General features: G+C 42.9%; 1 protein-coding gene across 1 annotated transcript in view; it reads left to right on the plus strand.

The window, feature by feature from the left end:
* Positions 1 to 11,407, plus strand: part of brwd3 (bromodomain and WD repeat domain containing 3) — an 18,380-nt gene extending 6,973 nt beyond the window's left edge. Inside the window, exons 17-38 of the mRNA XM_079650935.1 lie at positions 368 to 609; positions 722 to 815; positions 918 to 1,085; positions 1,197 to 1,270; positions 1,353 to 1,569; positions 1,655 to 1,765; positions 1,845 to 1,952; positions 2,095 to 2,219; positions 2,317 to 2,399; positions 3,247 to 3,358; positions 3,503 to 3,564; positions 3,883 to 4,038; positions 4,128 to 4,248; positions 4,728 to 4,853; positions 4,938 to 5,010; positions 6,197 to 6,247; positions 6,339 to 6,482; positions 6,600 to 6,752; positions 6,836 to 7,005; positions 7,710 to 7,798; positions 8,123 to 8,284; positions 8,595 to 11,407. Coding sequence (XP_079507061.1) covers positions 368 to 609; positions 722 to 815; positions 918 to 1,085; positions 1,197 to 1,270; positions 1,353 to 1,569; positions 1,655 to 1,765; positions 1,845 to 1,952; positions 2,095 to 2,219; positions 2,317 to 2,399; positions 3,247 to 3,358; positions 3,503 to 3,564; positions 3,883 to 4,038; positions 4,128 to 4,248; positions 4,728 to 4,853; positions 4,938 to 5,010; positions 6,197 to 6,247; positions 6,339 to 6,482; positions 6,600 to 6,752; positions 6,836 to 7,005; positions 7,710 to 7,798; positions 8,123 to 8,284; positions 8,595 to 9,529 — 3,576 coding nt within the window. The 3' untranslated portion in view covers positions 9,530 to 11,407. The remainder of the gene's footprint in view (positions 1 to 367; positions 610 to 721; positions 816 to 917; positions 1,086 to 1,196; positions 1,271 to 1,352; positions 1,570 to 1,654; positions 1,766 to 1,844; positions 1,953 to 2,094; positions 2,220 to 2,316; positions 2,400 to 3,246; positions 3,359 to 3,502; positions 3,565 to 3,882; positions 4,039 to 4,127; positions 4,249 to 4,727; positions 4,854 to 4,937; positions 5,011 to 6,196; positions 6,248 to 6,338; positions 6,483 to 6,599; positions 6,753 to 6,835; positions 7,006 to 7,709; positions 7,799 to 8,122; positions 8,285 to 8,594) is intronic.
* The last annotated feature ends 1,431 nt before the right edge of the window (positions 11,408 to 12,838 follow it).

Raw genomic sequence — 12,838 nt, forward strand, 5'->3', positions numbered from 1 at the left:
CTGGCAAGAAAAAAACGGAAACCCTGGTTTGACTTTACATTATGTAAACAAACTTTTCTTAGTTTTATTTGTTGTGATACAGTGTATAATGGTGGGTTCACACAAAATGCAGAAGTGCTCAATCTTCTGTGACAGTTTTAGCTTCTCTTTTATTTCTCCTTGTGCCGCGAGCTAAAAATAGAGAAAAAAACACCACTGATAATCTACTTGTATAAGTTGTGTATATGTTGTATAAATAATTGTATTTAAATTATCGATGACAATATGCTTCCCATGCATGCTAGAGCTCTGACTTTCCTCCCTATTGCCTACTTTTCTCCTAGTATTTGAATTGTCCATGACCCCCCCCTCATCCCCCACATAATTGAATTCCAAAATCCATCCATTAACATCTTGCCATAACGAACAATTTTCATCTCGATTCTTAGAAGGAAACGAAGCAGAGGGGGAGGCTTCCTCTGTGGCTGGTACCCCCCGCAGGAGTGGGCAGGTGGACGGGGTGTGGCAGATGCAGCATAACGTCCTGCCGAGTCAGGTGGCCACCGAAAGGGACCTGCTGGCCTGGAGCCGCAGGGTGATGGTCAACGAGGTGCCGCGTGGGATCTCCAGGTGAGGCAGACAGAAATACTTTTTATTGGATGTGAGGATATCACAGAAAGATTATATCAGTGAAATTGCTTTTTTATTAATTATGTATTTTTCATGATGGATTTCTTATTAGATCTGTGGAGCAGTGCAGAAAAGCCAAAGGCGACATGGAATGTTCTCTTTACAACGCAGAGAGGCGGAAGAAGCCAGTGTCCTGCACACCAATGGTACACTACTTTTAACCTCAGTTATTTTTACAACTAAATACTATATTGTTGCCAATTCATTTCAGTTTTACTTGTCTTCAACCCTCCTTATGCACTTTATAGAGCGATCAGCCGACTTCTCGCATGCGATCCCTGCGGCCGTCCAAGAAAAAGCAGCAGCGCCACGCCTATCAGACACGCTCGGCTCAAGTCCGTCGTCCTCGGCGGAGTCGAAATTCCAGCAACCAACTTGAAACTGAGAGCCAGGTGGACTCTGATAGCGAAGGAAATGTACGTTCCCTCTTTCTACTCTTGATGTCCAAACATGACACGTCCAGTAGAGCACCGTCTGTTAACTACCATTCAAAATAATACAATTGCTGTGTGTATTTCTATTGACAGGCGGCAGAGCAGGCGGAGCAAAGCGAAGCGTCCTCTGATGGTGAAGCTCAGTGGCAGAATGAAAGCAGCTCCGGGTAAATATCTTCTGACGGAGAAGTGTGTTTTCTAAATGCAGTAATGATCACTAATCTAACATAATATCTCTTTCATTCTCAGTGACTCCTCCAGTGAGTATTCTGATTGGACAGCCGATGCTGGGATCAACCTGCAGCCGCCGAAGCGACCAACCAGGAGGCCCGTACAACCGCGGGGTTATAGCAGCTCGGAGGAGGACGAGGAGGAGGAAGAGGAGGAGGAAGAAGGAGATGGCAAGGCAAAGGAGCCCAGGAAGAAGGACAACGAGAAAAAGAAGAAGCCTAAGGAGACCAAACAGGTAACATGACCTCCTTAAAACATCTTCACCTCACAGTACAGGAGGAATTCTGTACTTCAACAGGTTTCTCATTGCTTAATGCTAGAAACCCACATCCTCTCTGGCTGGACTTGATGCAGAGGAGTGGCTGCCACCAGCATGGATAATGGAGACCGTCCCACATCGCTCTCCTTTTGTTCCACAAATGGGAGATGAGGTAAGGTTTTTCACTCTCTGAAAACGGAAATAACGGTTCATAACATGCGTTTTTGACAACATCTCATGTCTTCCTCCAGCTCGTCTACTTCAAACAGGGTCACCAGGCTTATGTCCGCGCTGTCCGCAGGGCTAAGGCTTACAGCATCAACCCTCAGAAGCAGCCATGGAACAGACTTGACCTCAGGGTGAGGAGCAGCCTGTGTAGTGAACGTGTTCCGAACACGGCAGCCACATGTTGTCATTTCTGAAGACGGCAATGGGATGTACTTTCCTTGGCCAAGGGAAAGATTGGCAGAGCTTAACTTTGTGTTTCTTTTGCCTCCTCAGGACCAAGAATCTGTGAAGGTGGTTGGAATTAAATATGAAGTTGGACCTCCCACCCTCTGCTGCCTAAAGCTGGCTTTCGTGGACTCAGTCTCAGGGAAGATGACCAGTGAATCTTTCTCCTTAAAGTAAGCAACATAGGAATATAATATTATTTTATATTAACAAAATGTAAATTAAAGCATGCCTGCATTTAATTAAATGTTTAATTCCCACACTCTAAAGGTACCATGACATGCCAGATGTCATAGATTTTCTGGTACTTCAGCAGTTTTACAACGAAGCTAAAGAGCACAACTGGCAACCAGGTGAGTGTTCACATAAATACAAAACACAGCATTTCATCCAAAAAACATACAACAAACATGTATAACATAAGACTTTTAGAAATGTGGAAACAGTGCAAATGATTAAATTGCTCCCTATAGGCGCTTTCACACCGCAGCACTTTTCCCACAAAGGTTCATCAGAACTTAGTTCATGAGAACTCTTTAGTTCTGGGAGTCCCAGCAGCTTCTACTGAAGCCTTCCGAGTAAATCGCCAGAACGCCGACACCTCCTCATCTCCACGGCTCCCATGTTTTATTTTGTGTTGTCATAAGTTAGTCTCTCTGCGTTTCTGCGCTGGGCTAATGCTAATAATTCTAATGCGAGGATAACAAAATGGCGGTTACACAAAACTTTTTGGGAGTTTTACGGGGCGTGGTTTGCATTCCGCCCAGCCAGTCAGACATAGGAACCTTTTTCTCCCACGAAAGTCCCACGGAAAAGGGGGTAAAAAGGTTCTCATGAACTAATTTTTAATTCCGGATTCTTTTGGTGTGTTGGTGAACGCAACAATTCGGAGCGGTGTGAACGTGCCTTTTGCATTCAGTTTTCAAACCAGCTCCACTGAGGCTTACTTAAAACCTTAACAGTGATATATGGTGTTGGTATACTGTTGTTCGTTATAGACTATGGGACTTTAGATATCCTGTTTGTTGACAAAAGCTGATATTCTTCATTTATAGTTTGAAAGGGTTTTAATTTAATATCACCAGCCACAGAAACAAATATGTTAGTATCTCACAACTCTTTAACAGATCTGTAGCTGTCTATCTGAATGTGATTATTGTGATGAAGAGTTTTCTGTCCTCTCCGCCCTGCTCTCTCCAGGAATGAGGTTCCGCAGCATCATTGACGACGCCTGGTGGTTCGGCTCCGTGGAGGACCAGGAGCCTCTGCAGCTGGAGTATCCAGACAGCCTGTTTCAGTGCTTTGCAGTGAAGTGAGTCAGTTTCTCCGCAGTGTTTGTAGCGGGTGTACTAGTAACCTGTTCCAACAGTGCTCTCTGTTAATCCCATGCCCTCCCACAGAATCTCAATTTTCTGAAGGATTATTGAATTATTGTTTTATTTTCTTGTTTCAACAGGTGGGATAATGGTGAGCGGGAAAAAATGAGTCCATGGGACATGGAGCCTATCCCTGAAGAAGGTCAGTGGTATTATTATTATGACAATCAACTGGTTAGAAAACCTTTATTAGATGACAGGAAATTATGGCGAGGGATTTAATCAAGTTACACTTTTTTAAATATCCAGCAAAACAACAGATGATATTTACGAAATATTTGTGGGATACAGTGAAATGCCTCGCATTTCCTTATAAGGAAATGCGAGGCATTTCACTGTATCCCAGTTAAATGCAGCCTTGGTAGTACATTTCCAATAACAATAATATCTTTAGTAACTAAAATGTTAAAACATTATTTAACTAACTTAATACTTTTTCTTCTTTTCTGACAAATGTCAGCTGCGTTGCCTGAGCATGAGGGTGATGGCGTGGAGGTGGCAGAGGACGAGCTGAAGGATCTGCTCTACTCGCCTCAGGAAGGAGAGTGGGGCGCTCACACGAGAGATGAAGAGTGTGAGAGGGTCATCTTTGGCATCGACCTTCTCCTCACACTGGGTAGGCCACCGAAGGGTCGATGACAGTTTGCTTGTTACAGGAGAAGTCTGACCTTGTTCATGTTTGACCTCACTCCTGTTTGTCCACAGATGTCGCCAAGGCATTCGCATCACCTGTAAATCTGCAAGACTACCCTCTGTACTGCACTGCCGTTTCTTACCCCACTGACCTCAGCACCATCCACAAACGACTGGAGAACCGCTACTACAGGTGAAGCGGCACACAAACACAACCTATCTTCACCATTCATTCAAAGGCTTGATAATTGTGCTATTCTTCTATTCAGTCTTAGACCTGTGTCACTGTTTGACTTGTATTTAGTCAACCACATTCCTTTTTAACAAGATTTTTAAAGTCTTAGCATTTTAGTATTTTCTGAGGAAAACCCTAAAGGAAACCCGAACTACTTTAGTTTTAGTTGGTGAAATCTAGGCTAAATATCACCTTGTTTTTGTCACCCTAAACTCTAATTAAGTAACTTCAAGTCAATCATTGTGTGTTGCACTTGTCCTGACATGGCGCACAACACAGGACACAAAACTGCTCTATTAAAGTAAAAAAAAATACAATATATATTTGATATCCTTTATTCGCAATGAAAATGAAATAGAATTTGGTAATGTTTTAATGTAAAAGAAAATGACATATTTATTAACACTTGTTTGTGCGGACTTCCTTCTCTGCTGCAGGCGGATCTCTGCGTTAATGTGGGAGGTGCGCTACGTCGAACACAACGCCCGCACTTTCAACGAACCCCAGAGCCCCATTGTAGCAACTGCCAAGGTGGTGACTGACATTCTCCTGCGCTACATCGGGTAAAGCTCCACACAGCTCATGTACGATGTTACTACAATGTTTATTAGTCCTGCACATGTGTCTTATGCCTCTGTCCCTTTCAGGGACCAGAGCTGCACGGACATCTTGGATCTGTACCACAAGCTGAGGTCTGAGGTCAGCAGTGGAGGAGAAGAGGTGAGGCTTGGGTTGTGTTTTATTAGTTGTTGTTTTTTGTGAAACGTCTTTGGCTTAGGAGTCATTCAATCGGAAGGCTGGTGTTTCAATCCCCAGCCCATGCAGTCAAGATGTCCTTAGGCAAGATACTTTATTCCAAATTGGCCAATGGTGGGAGAATGTTAGTCTCTCTGAGCAGTTGGCACCTTCTATGGCAACCCATGTATGAATGTGTTTAAATGCATTCACTTGTATATGTAAAAGCACATTGAGGGACGCAAAGACTATAAAAGTGCTATTAAAAATAAGTAAATTTACCGTATTTTAATTATGGTGGCAGGTTTTTTGTAGTGTTTTATGTAGGGCTATCAAACGATTAAAAAATGTAATCAGATTAATCACAGCTTAAAAATTAATTAATCATGATTAATCACCATTCGAACTATGTCCAAAAATTCAATTTCTTTATGTATATTGTTGTGGGAATGGAAAGATAAATGAAAGAAGGCGGATATATCCATTTAACATACAGTAGGCCTATGTATGTATGTATGTATGTATGTATGTATGTATGTATGTATGTATGTATGTTATAACATTGTTCTGTGTGTCAAAATGAAAGACAGCCCACACACCTATCAATCATCAAACCGTGGGGTCTTATTTCATTACGTGTTGATTTCTATCAACACGTAATGTTGTATGATGTATATTGAGATGTTCTACAGCAAAAGTATTCTCCGTCGGGACTTCCTGCAACAACACCACGCCGTTATCTTGATTCTGATTGGCCAGAAGACATTATCAAAGATGTTCTATTAAGAAGACGATCACTACGTGACAAAAGTTTTCAAAACCATTTCTAGTCTTTGGTATTTCCAGACAAGTGGCTACTGAAATCAATCTTACTAACTGCTGTCTGTGCAATTTACTCCGCGAGTTGGCGGACTTTATTTAGCTTACTTTAACATCATTTTTCACGGTGGGGCTAAGCCATTTCTTGGTATGGCTGTAGCCTACCCCAGCCATACCCTGGCGTTGCAGCTGGTGGGATGTATGGGGCGGGCCATTCTGCGCATGCGTTAAATATTTTAACGCAATTAATTCAAAAAATGTATTACCGCCGTTAACGCGATAATTTTGACAGCATTAGTTTTATGCTGTAAATCATCATCAGTAATTTAGATGTATTTTTGCTCCTCTGCAGGCTGAGTTGGAGGTGGACTCTGACACTCCGGGCACCTCAACAGGAAATCTGGTAAGAGCAAATCAAAGTCCAGTATCCCCCAACAAATATAAGTCATCTGCAGTACTTCCAGTAGTAGTTGACATCCTCTTCTCTCTGCCAGGGAGCCAACCAGAATTCCAAGAAGCGCGGTGTGGTTTTGGATGTGAAATTTTGGCGTGGGCAATGCAAAGAACTGACGCGTCGAATGATGGTGTCGCCAGCCTCAGAGCCGTTCAGGCGGCCCGTGGACATCTTTGAGTATCCGGTAAAACAATCATGCCTCACAGAACTAGAAATAACTTTTAAAAAATGCATGCCGAGGGCATACACGTAAAAGCAGAATCCACATTAAAATGAACATCTGTGCACTTGTTTTATGCAGGACTATCGGAACATCATCGACACTCCCATGGATCTGGCTTCAGTGTCAGAAACGCTGGGCGCAGGGAATTATGAAAGCCCAGTGGAGTTTGCCAAAGATGTGCGCCTCATTTTCAGCAACTCCAAAGCATACACGCCCAACAAGAAATCACAGGTGAGGCAGCATCACTGAATTATCTGTGTAAAGTCTGACATGGTGGTTGTCTGGTAGTTTCACCCTGACTTTTCTTGTTTTAGATCTACACCATGACCCTCAGCTTGTCGGCCTTCTTTGAAAGAAACATAATCTCCATCATCTCCGACTACAAGTCTGCCGTACAGAATGAACGGCGGACCCGTCAGAGACTGAGTTACAGGGACAGGATGCACAACGGAGGCAGCTCCCCGCCTTTAAGTCCCTCCCCCAGGTGCTGATTGCCCCACAAACCTGACATTCCTCATCATCTTATCTTTTTGATTCTTGTTTACACTGGGTGTCAGCTGCTTTAAAATGAATGCCTGTTTTACCCTCAGCCTAAAGAGTCCTGTCCTAAAAAGCTCTTTTGAAGCTGCTCATTTAAAGGGGCCATATTATGCACATTTCCAGGCTCATATTTGTGTTTTTGTTCCTCTAGTGTGACATGTTTACATGCTTTGATGTTGAGAAAGCCCCTTATTTTTCTCATACTGGCTGTGCTGCACCACCTCTTTTCACCCTCTGTCTGAAACCAGAGCCCAGTCTGCTCTGATTGGTTAGCTGGTCGACTCTGTTGTGATTGGTCAAGCACGTAGAGACGTCCCAGCCCTTAGCCTATCATGTACAATTTGTAGGAGCGCCAGCTAATACAAGTGCAAGTGTTACGTAGTGATGTTGCAGAAGTAAACAAAGGAGTCCAATGGAGGCGTTTAAGGCAGGGGAGGGGGAGTGTGGGAAAGAATCTGTGGAGGGAAATTTGGGATTGAAGCCTTTGCAGAACATTTAAATGCACAAAAACCTGCAGGAAAGGGAAATCCCCCCAAAAAGCTCAATAGGACCCCTTCAATATGATGAAAGTTGCAGGCATCCTGCTTTTAAATAATGTTGTTATTTATTCTGACATGTATCTTCTTCTCTCTGTCTCCATGTGTGCAGCTCTAAAGGGAAGCACAAGTCAGGGAGGGGGTCGAAGCCAAAAAAATCCCAGACCTCAACGAAGACTCGTTCTCGGAGATCACGCCAGGGTATGTGCTGTTGTGGCTCCATGTGTTTTAGCTCTCGATGTTGTGCAGAATCATTACAAAAATGTTTGCTTGTAGCAATGTTGGGGAAGTAACACAATCATTACTCTTCCAAAATGATACATTTAGTTTTATTTTGGTGTTTCACTGATCCAACTGCATTTTCACTGTCCATTTGATTTAGCTAATAGATTTAGCATTGCCACACAGCATGTTGTAGCATTCAGTAATTATAAGTGTGTAAGATGTAATGCTTCACACTACGGATGTACTGTGAAAAGTAAAGTGATTACTGGATGAGTAATAAGGATTATTTTGTCGATTCAGCCCAGCAAAGCAGTAGTGTAGCAGAGGTGGAGGAGGAAGAGGAGGAAGAAGAGGAGGACGACATCCAGCCTGCTTCCCCAGAATCAGGGACGAGTGGCGAGAGCGGAAGCCAAGAGCCGCTCCGGGTGACCCGCAGCCAGGCAACTCCAGTGAAGAAATCAGGTAGGACGAGCAATACATTCTCACAAAGATCAGAGCTACACCATCAAACATATTTATTTATAAAGAATTGATGAATTGTAATGCAAAATGTCCCAAAATGCAGTTTTACTCCTCTCAAATAAGAGACCGTGGACTTTGAGGAACTGTGATGGATATTTCCCACAACTTTCGGACATTTTATAGACTGAACGATCTTAATTATTTGTTCATAAAATAATAATAGTATGCAAAGTTGTAGCAAAAACCACAAATGTTTAGACGTCTCGTAATCTTTACCGTGACGTTAAAGCCTTGTGTTGTGTCGAATCAGGGCACAGGCGTAACCTTCATCTCAGCAACGGCTCCAGACAACGCCGCGGTCGAGAAGTGCCACAGGCCGCCGACGACGATGATGATGATGATGATGATGAGGAAGAAGAGGGGGAGGTGGTAGTAGTAGCAGCAGCTGTGTCTGGGCCCAACAGCTCCTCATCAGATTCATCCTCCAGCTCATCGTCCTCCTCTTCATCGTCGTCGTCGGAGGACAGCGAGAACAGCTCCGAGTCTGAGATGGAGAAGTTTGTCGAAGGCGGAGATCACGACTACAGCAAAGCCCCCTGCCTGTCGCTACGCCTCTCTGTTAAGGGTAAGGGGGCGGCATCAGGGAAAAGGAGACACAAAGGGGGAGGGGACGCGGCACAGGGACCTAAAAGGGCACGAGTGCAGCCACCAGTAGAAGAAGAAGAAGAAGAGGAGGAGGAGGATGCTGGGGAAGAAGAAGAAGAAGAAGAGGCGGAGGAGGAGGGTGGTGAAGATGGAGAGGTGGAGGATGGAGAGGTGGAAGAAGAAGAAGAAGAGGAGGAGGAGGAGGAAGAAGAAGAGGAGGAGCAGCAGCAGCAGCAGCAGCAGCAACCGGTGGCTGTACAACATGTAGAGAATGAGGCAGAGGAGGATGAAGAGGAGGAGCCTGAGGAAGAGGAGGAGCCAGAGGAGGAGGAGGAGGAGGAGGAAGATCCCGATGGGGAGGAGGACGAAGCACAGGGAGGGGCTGGGGGAGCTAGCAGTCTGAGGGGCAGCCGGTGTAAGTCTCGCCGGGTGAGCACTCGGAACCAGGGCCGCAGGACAGTTCTGTACCGGGACGAGTCTGAGGATGACGGCCACGGGTCCAAGGAAGACCCCCTCAACCTAGGCCGGTCCCGCTCAGGGAGGGTCCGCAAAATGACAGAGAAAGCCCGCGTCAGCCACCTCATGGGCTGGACTCACTGACCTCAAGAGAAACTGTCTAACATGAGTAATACTTCAGGGATTCTTTTCTTTCTTTTGTACAAGTGTATATATAATATATAAATGATTTGATCCTAGACTGCTAATGACTCTCACACTGATCGCTGGTGCTCATGATGTGTTGCCATGGAGGAGTTTCCTTCTCTCCACACTCTCCAGCTGGACTAACTCACCTCGGCCTTACTGCTCGCTGCTCCTCTTCCTCCTCTTGTGTGTTTCACGTCTAGGAATAAACACTACAGCCCCCTCTTCTCTTCCTCCTGGTCACCAAAGAAGGATGCGGTGATGCCAAATATGGTGCTCATATTTTACTTCTCTGTTATTGTTTTTTCTCAGCGAGTAATCTAACAGAACTCTTCATGGTAGTGGTGGTTCAGTCATGACCGCGGTGAGATGTGTGCAGTGTCACCGATGTCAACCTTTTTTGGAACTTTACTTACAACCACGAGCCTTAGTTTGAAGAGCTCACCTCATTCAGATTTGTTTCCATCTGCAGCTCAAGTGTAGTAGACACTAGCAATACTTCAGTGGCTGCAGTCAGTAGAACACAGATCCACAGAAATATCCCAGCTCTCCTCGGACAATTTGACGTCCTTGGCCCGTGAATGTTTATTGTTTTCCCTGCTTCCCTCCTGGTGGTGTTGACTGTTTTATCAGTTCTTCAATTCTGCTAGAATTGGGTGCTTTTTTTTCTTCTTTCAGTTTTTTATTTTTTAGGGAAAAAAGAGATTTTTATGGGGTAAAAAGCCACTGCATCCTGTTTTGGATTTGTCGTACTCCCTGGTGGATCAGACCCGCATCAGTTTATTCATGGTTGCTTTCAATACAACTTTTCCATCCAGCATGTGCAAAAACAAAGGGTCCCTGGCGTACTCTCTTCCACAATAATATTTATTTTTCCATTGTATTATACTAAGGTTACTTTTTCGCACGCTGAGTGATGAGGAAAATATTTGCACATTTATCTACACCTTCTGGCAGCTGAGTAGTAAAGATACTGGAGAAAGAGAGGATTATTGTGTAAGAATGTTGAAACTGTGCCAGGATACCTTCAGTCTTTTTTTAATAGTTTGAACAATTAAAACAAAAGGAACTTTTTTTAACCTGTGTGTGATAGAGCTAGCTGGCCACATTAATCATGATTTCTATTGGCTTTAACCAATTTAGCAAATACTGATTAGCCCTAGTAGGTTGTGCCATTTATTCCCTCTTGTTTTATCCACCTATGGACTGATGGGTAGATAATATGCACATTATACTACCTTTTCCCACTACAATCAGGCATAATGTTGGTGTCAGAATCATCGTGTGGAGCTTTTCTGCATGGTTGTATAACAAGTGATTCCTCATTTTGCAATCAGCACGGGTTTCTCATGGAATTGCATAGTATTGGATACCTTGTTGGTGCACCAATATTGTTTACTGTGGCCGTTGTTTGGTAAATCTTCTGACACATCAGGGGAAAAGCTGACTCACAAATTGTCATTTTTAACACTGGGTGCTCTAATCCAAACACCTCATCATTCATAGGAGAGAGGTTTTTTTTTTTTTTTTTTTCTTGAGCTGAAGAGTTTGAGTTTCAGGTGCTCAGAAAAACACACAAATCAGCATCTAGGGTGCTCCAGGCGGCAGCATTACCCGCCTTCTTGGAATGACTTGCCGTTTGTGAGAAGACTGATTCATATTTTTGGGAATCTTATTTTCATATAGTAGCTGGCTCTTAGTCTCGCCTCGAAGCGTCAGATTAGTTGACTAAAACATTCTATCGTAGATGGAGTAAGAATATGTGACCTGTCTTTTATACAAAATGTTTTGATTGTAACTGTTTTCTTTTTTTAATAAAAAAACATGTAAAATGAATTTCTTGGTTTTGGTCTGCTGCTTTCTGGATGTTTGTGGTCGTTCTTTGATAATTTCTATCAGGGTTTTTCCCATCAAAAGCTGTTCCCCCAGCACTTGGACTGAGTCATCTTTATAATCGCATGGTCATAAAACATGCACTGCAGGCAAATATTCAATAAGTACAAAATTCCGGCACTGTCTAGTGACTCCGATGGGTCGCCGCTAACCTGACTGTACCATTTTGATTCTGCGTTTGCTGCATTAATGCACTGAGAGCTGGGGTGAGTCAGACGAGGAACAAACAAGGTTGAGCTGTGACGCACCAAGCTCTGCCACACCTAGAAACTGCAGAGCCACTGGAGGATCATGGGAATTCAAATGGATCAAAGCATAAAGTGATAAAGGTCACTTTAAAAGGGTTCTAAAGGGTCAAATCAAAGTGTATCAAATCTTACTATAGTATTGATAACAAATGATGAGTTAATTAGCTTTTCTATTACACCAAAAACCACCTGACTACAAACAGGTCTTTAGTCATTACTTTACAATTATTATAGGAACGAGTAGCTATTAAAAGACTATGTGAAATTAAAAAGGCATATTTTTCACAATGATGGGAATACCAACAGCAGATGTTTGGTTATGGCAGAGAATAGCCAGTTAAATGTTTGTTTTGTTTTTTTAATCAGCCATCTTTTAAAAAAATTCAAATTAAACATATCATTAGATGGTCTCTAGACTCTATACTATGCATGATTGCAGAAAAGGTAGTGGAGTTTTTTTTATTATCAGATCAGCAGTGGGATAATTAATTGTGTGAAAGTACAAATGAAGCATTATGGAACTGTAAACACCCACCTTCAAAAGACTCCAAATAGAAAGCTCTTTAAATAATTGCTTTTGAGCAAATGTCCCAAAAACATGGAGCTCAATCTTAGGATCTGGGGCAGGGGCAACAATTTATTATTTGTTCTAAGTAATTTCACGAGTCTTTGCTGTGCGTTAGAACAGGGTATTCCTTCATTGTGTCAATAAGCATCAGGAGAGAGGGAGGCTGACAAAGCATGGAGCCTTTGCATAAAGCTGTATTACACACTACTAAAAAGCTCATGCTTCAAACAGCAACAGGCTTTAACTGCATTCTTACTCGCTTGCTTTGTTTTGATGAATGCAATTCACGTTGAAATGCAATTAAAATGTAAGTGATATGTTTTGACTGAAGGCAGCAGCTTTTTAAACTGACCTAATTAAAGTTCAACTTGTGTTGCATTTAGAGGAGAAATAAGGTTTAAAAAAAAGAAAAGTGAATTGAAGTAATCTTGAGGATTTTCTTTTACATAAATGCCTGTTAAGTCATAATCCTTCACCAAATAAGGTAATCAAATGGTGTTACCTATGATCTCTGATATATGATGATGCTTTTTACCTTTTAACTTTCAAACCACTTAA

This window comes from Notothenia rossii, assembly GCF_949606895.1.
Source record: "Notothenia rossii genome assembly, chromosome: 9".
Taxonomy (NCBI): Eukaryota; Metazoa; Chordata; class Actinopteri; order Perciformes; family Nototheniidae; genus Notothenia; species Notothenia rossii.